The sequence below is a fragment of the Phodopus roborovskii genome, unplaced genomic scaffold (assembly GCF_943737965.1).
Source record: "Phodopus roborovskii unplaced genomic scaffold, PHOROB, whole genome shotgun sequence".
Taxonomy (NCBI): domain Eukaryota; kingdom Metazoa; phylum Chordata; class Mammalia; order Rodentia; family Cricetidae; genus Phodopus; species Phodopus roborovskii.
In genome coordinates, this window is record NW_026126511.1 from 58,900,187 (window position 1) to 58,906,079 (window position 5,893).

At 41.2% G+C, this 5,893-nt stretch overlaps 1 gene segment (V, D, J or C); it reads right to left on the bottom strand.

Moving 5' to 3' along the window:
* Positions 1–2,686: 2,686 nt before the first annotated feature.
* LOC127230072 (T cell receptor alpha variable 22-like) lies at positions 2,687–3,333 on the bottom strand. The segment is given in 2 exon segments: positions 2,687–3,108; positions 3,282–3,333. Coding segments are annotated over 2 exon segments (474 nt in total).
* Between the last annotated feature and the right edge of the window lie 2,560 nt (positions 3,334–5,893).

Here is a 5,893-nt window from a genome sequence, read left to right on the forward strand (position 1 = left end):
AAAAATGTTGTTACCAAGATTCTTTGCTTGTTTCTGTTCTTTTGTTTCTAAAACCCTTTTTTAAGTTTTGTTTCATTTTAAGTGGAAGTCTTAGTAGCCACATTGTAGGTGCCATTTTGTTAGGAGTAGCTTTTTATACTGCCTGGTCCCACAGCCACACCAGCCACAAATAACACACTGAGACACTGTATTAGATATAATGCTGTTGGCCAGTTACTAGTTTCTTATTGGCTAGCCCTGTCTTAAATATTAACCCATTTCTATTGATCTAAATATTTCCACCTGGTCTCATCTTACTGGAGAGAGGGCCCAGACTTCTGTTCTCTTGGTTCTATGTGCTTGCAGGAGACAAACATAGAAGACTGCTGAACCTTGCCAAGTCAGGGTAAGACAGCCTTTCTATCTCTCTGCTTTTGTTGTGGTCTGTCAGATACTCTTGGCCTTAGCCAAAACTGGCGGTACCAACATTGCTGTGAGACCTTGGGTGACTGTCCAGGTAGCCTGCTGTTTCTGTCCTCACTGCACCTTTTGGAAGTTGCCTATCCGTACTTCCTGACTACCCTAGTATCATTATTTTCCTTCTCAGGTCTTGATGAGGTTGGAGATTAAACTATCACAACTATTATTCTCTCTTCCTAGTTAGATATATTAGGTATTAGACTTAAGCTTTCCAGCTTAGGACAACTGTATTGTAAACTCCATTGACTTCACCCTAGGACTGGATATGTAGGCCTTTAGTTTGTATGTTCTCGGTTTTCCTTTTCTTAGACCACACTTGTTATTCACTGTTCTGTATATAGTTTTGTATTAAGCCTAAACATTTTCTTTAGACTAAAAGGTGGATTGTAGAGGGATATTCACTTTGTCTGCACCTGTGGCATTGACCATGCCCATTGGGGGTGGAGACAGGGGCAGATAGGGTGGAGACAGGGGCAGTTACCTGGGGGAACTAGGTCTGAAGAGGGGCACCGGGAGTGCTTTCTTGCTTGAAGCATGGGGACAGGAGAGCATCCTGAGGCATTCTTGAGACCAGGAACCTGCTGGTGTTCATCTGTCTATGTTGTAAGTTATTTCTCCCTGAATTAACATCTATTTAGCCTATTTGTTTCTCCTGATCCTTATGAAACCTCAATACATAAGTTTGGGTGTTGTGTCCTCATTCTCATTGAATTCAAGGAAGTCTTTAATTTCTTTGTATTTCTTCCTTGACCCAGGAATAGAGTAATGGCACATTGTTCAATTTCCATGAGTTTGTAGGTTTTCTGCTATTTGTGTTGTTGTTGAATTCTAACATTAACGCGTGGTGGTCTGATATGACACAGATTGTTATTCCATTTTTTTTCTTATTGAGGTGTACTATTTTGCCAAGTATGTGATCGATTTTTGAGAAGGTTCCATGTGGTGTTGAAAAGAAAGTCTATTCTTTTGTGTTTGGATGAAATGTTCTATAAATGTCTGTTAAACTCAATTGGGTCATAACTTCTGTTAGTTCCTTTGTTTCTTTGTTAAGCATCTGTCTGGTGGACCTGTCTAGTGTTGAGAGTGGGGTGTTGACATCTCCCACTATGATTGTGTGAAGTTTTATGTGAGACTTGTATGTGGGTGCCTGTATATTTGGGACATTGATATTCAGAATGGAGACTTCATCCTGATAGCTTTCTCCTGTGTTGAATAAGAAATGACATTCTTAGCCTCTTTGATGATTTTCATTTAAAGTCTAATTTGTTAGATATAAATATTGCTACACCCGCTTTTTTCCTGGGTCCATTTGATTGGAAAGTGTTTGCCTAACCCTTAACTCTGAGGTGATGACTGTTTTTGAAGGTGAGGTGTGTTTCTTGTATGCAGCAGAAGGATAGATTCTGTCTCCTTATCCTTTCATTTAGCCTGTATCTTTTTATAGGCAAGTTAACACTATTAATATTGAGGGGTATTAATGACAATTGATTGTTAATTCTTGTTTGTTTTGGATTTGTTGTTGGTATTGTGTGTGGATTCCCCACCCCCACAGCATTTTTCTTTTTGCTGTTGATAAAGTGGGATTATCTATTGCCTATGCTTTTGTGGGTGTAGTTAATTTTCTTTGGTCAGAGTTTTCCTACCAGAACTTTTTGTAGGATTGGGTTAGTTGATGTTTATTGTTTAAAACTGGTTTTGTCATAGAATATCTTCATTTCTCCATCTATAGTGATGTAAACTTTGCTGTGTATAGTAGTGTTGGCTGGGATCCTTGAAAAAATGGCTCAGAGGTTAAGCTCACTGACTGTTCTTCCAGAGAACCCAAATTCAATTACCAGCATATGCATGGTAGCCTACAGCCATCTATAAGTGGTATCCGATGCTCTCTTCTGGCATAAAATCTTATATGCAAACAATGCACTCACATACATAAAATAAAAATTAATTTTTTATCAAATTAATGATGAGCAGATTAGTTGGAAGTGTTGTTTTGTGTTTTCTAACCACACGATGGAAACAGTTACTCTCAGTTTCCAATTTTTGAAAAGGACTGAAATGATTCTGGAGTGTGTAAGAGGGATTTATATTATGACATTAACACAAGCATTTGATAAAATAAAGTGTAGATTTTACTCATGTGGGCTGATATTTCAGAGCATTTATCCTTGTACAGTCAGTATTATATCAGTTTAAGTGTGAACTTCTGCTGTGGTAATTTTGTGTTTCCTCACACCTTCCTTGTAGTTGGTGGGTATCTGATAAAGCCACAGCTGTGCAAAAGCCTCCTGCAGAGTCTCCCTGTGTCAGGGCTATAGCTGCACACCCAGCTGTAGTTTGGGGCCAGGCTACAGGCTTGCTGGAAACACTGTGCATCAGCTGCACAGAGGTAGGTGCCTGAGTCCTCCAGCTGAGCATCCCTGATGTGCAGGGTGCTGTTGCGCTCCTTAGAAGTGAATGTTGCAGTTAATCTCCCATTCTTCTTTATTCCTTGAGCCAAGTAAAAAAGATTGATGAGGCTGCCCCTAGGATTCTGTTGGAACCACTGCACAGTATTCATGGTTGTAGAAAACTTGCATGTCAGAGCATAACTGGATCCTTCATGGAGACTCAGGGCTGAAGGACTCTGCTCCACCTCAACTCCTCTCACCACTGCTTGGAAACAGAAAAGCAAACCAGAATCATGAGGGGTTTTCACCCACACCTGTCAAATATCCCAGGAGACACCTTGAGGATGACTGCCCAGGAGCGCTAGCTTGGTTCATCCCCTCCACCACTGACATCTCTGGAGAATCCCTAAAGCAATGTAGGAGAGCACAACTCACAGCAAATCCACACCCACAGAGTCCCCAGCACAGCTCCCAGCTTCCTCTCCATGGCCCCTGTCCAGTTGCTGGGATATCCTCTCTCTAGCTGTGAGGGTGTCAAGTCTTGTGCTTACACACAGCAGCTTCTCTCTGAATCACCCAACTTCCTCATTCACAGAAAAAGAAGCCCCACCCACTTTCACCTCATGACTCTGCATGGCAATCACTCCACAACTGTGACAGACAATGATGGGGACTAAGGAACACTGTATTTCTAATGTAACACTTTGTATAAGCAGAGTTTGGAGGGGAGGATGCCTGAGGAAGAGGAATACATAAATGTAAAATACAGGTGGGAAAATTAATAGCTCCAGTGCAGAGCCTGAAAGAATCCTAGAACATTTTTTGTACCCTCTTTGGTTTTGAAAAAGAATTCCATGCAATATGTTATGATCATAATTTCCCTCCCAAACATCCTTTCAAATCTGCCCATCTCCTCACACATACAACTACATGCTTCCCTTCCTTCCCTGTGTTTGTGTGTGTGTGTGTGTGAGAGAGAGAGAGGGGGGGGCGTATTAAGGGTATTGGAATATTTCTAGTTCTTTGAATTTGGGAACTTTCCAACAAAATTTAAAAAATGAAAACAACGGAGATGTTTTCTCTTGAGTGTCCATCCTCATAATGTCCAGTGAGATTCTATTTTGTGGAGAGAATTGTTGTTAACAAAGCAGCCTTACAGACTACAGCCAGGATTTCTGAATCTTCTTCGAATCCCCCATGACAGCGCCCCTTGCCAGCGGGAAGTAGTTTGGAAAGAACGACGCCCAAATTCCCAAATATTGTGTACAAATGTTTGTTTTCATTTAATTGGACTTTGTTATATAAAATAAAATAATAAAAAACAAAAAAACTGATTGATAGACACATGGAATCCAGTAAACAGGACCTAGAAATCTGTGGTTTTCAACTGAATGATTGAGAGGTGAAGATCCCATTGATCTCCACACCATCACCCCTACTCCTTGCTTTGTGAGTGGTGGTGTGGTAGATTTATCTTTAGGGTTTGAGGATTCTCCACACTGATTTCCAGAGTACCTCCATCAATTTCCATTGCACGCAACAGTCAGTGTGAGTTCCTTTCCCCCCACAACCTACACTAGCTTTTATTGTCAGTTGTTTTACTAATTTTTGATACTCTGGGTGGGGTGAGGTGAAATGTCAAAGTTGTTTTAGCTTGCATTTTCCTAATTGCTAAAGATGATGAACATTTTGAGATTTATCTTTTAGTCATTTTTATTTCTTCTTTTCCAAATTCCATCTTGTCTTCTGACTATCTCCATTTCTTTTACCAGGAAATGATGGAGTGAAAAGAGCTGGTTTAGACTGTTGAAATGGCCTGAGGTCACCTTTTTGGTGACCTAGGGGGCACTGCAGTCCACTAGGGGGCACTGCAGCATTCCTAGAAATTACTTTCCTTAAGTTGCCTAGAGCTTTGAAGCTCTGAGGAGAAATAGGGACAAAGGGCAATCCACTCACAAGGACATGCATCCTTCTCCAACACCTTTTTCACTGACAAATCGTTAGTATAACCTCTTTCACCACACACTTGTTCCCCTTTCTTTGTGCATCTCCATCAATATTTATGTGGTGATATGTTGTTTATGATTTAGCAAATAAAGCTTGCCTGAAGATGGGAATGAAAACTTACCCACACTAGTTAGCCATAGACGACAGGCAGTGGTGGTACAAACAGCTTTACATGCACATTCTCACAGCAACAAGACACTGGTCTGACTCAAGTATTCTATGTTATCATAAACACTGGACCATCACCAAGTCACATAATTCTGATGTTTTTCAGAGTCATGGTGCTCTTCCAGCTGGGTAGGACTTTCATGGCAGAATCCTTGAGAGCTACAGATGGCTACATTTCTCCTTGTCTTCAGTGCCAGGCACCGTGGGGCTCACAGGATGCAACTGTTGAGCTTGTAGCCCACAGGCAGTCCTGTGGCCCAAGATCCCCTTCTCCCAGCAAGGTGAGCAGCAGCAGCTCTGTGCTGTGGGCAGGTCTGCAGGACATGGATGGGCCTTATTCAGTAATGGTATGATCTTTATCTGCAGTGACCACACTCTCCCATACCCTTCACCACATTTCTAGTTTTGCCATTCTCTATCACACTCGCTAGCTACCCTCTGTTATCTTTCCTTCAAATTCCATGAGTCCAATTCTTAAAACATTCTTCTCATATGACCTGACTTTTTATCAGATATACTGCAGGCTCTGTAGACTCCTCTTCTGACAAGTCTCCCCTCAGAGCATCTATGTTTCCTTCGAGAGCTTTGGAGCTTTTCTGCAGTAAAGCAGGTGCCAGAAGCTGCCACCATCTTTGATATTTCTGGTAGTTATAATTTTCTTTAAATATTTTATTTTAAGGATTGTAGGGGATACCTTCACAACAGGGGCTCCCTAATAACTTTGGATTAGGGATAAATCACATCCAAATACCTTTTTATTTTCCAGAGATCCTTTATTGAGCTGAGGAGAAAAGTTAAAGTGGATGCTTTCTAAATAAGGCAGAAAACAATAGTAAAGGACCTTGCACCACTCACAGACCTGACACTCAGCA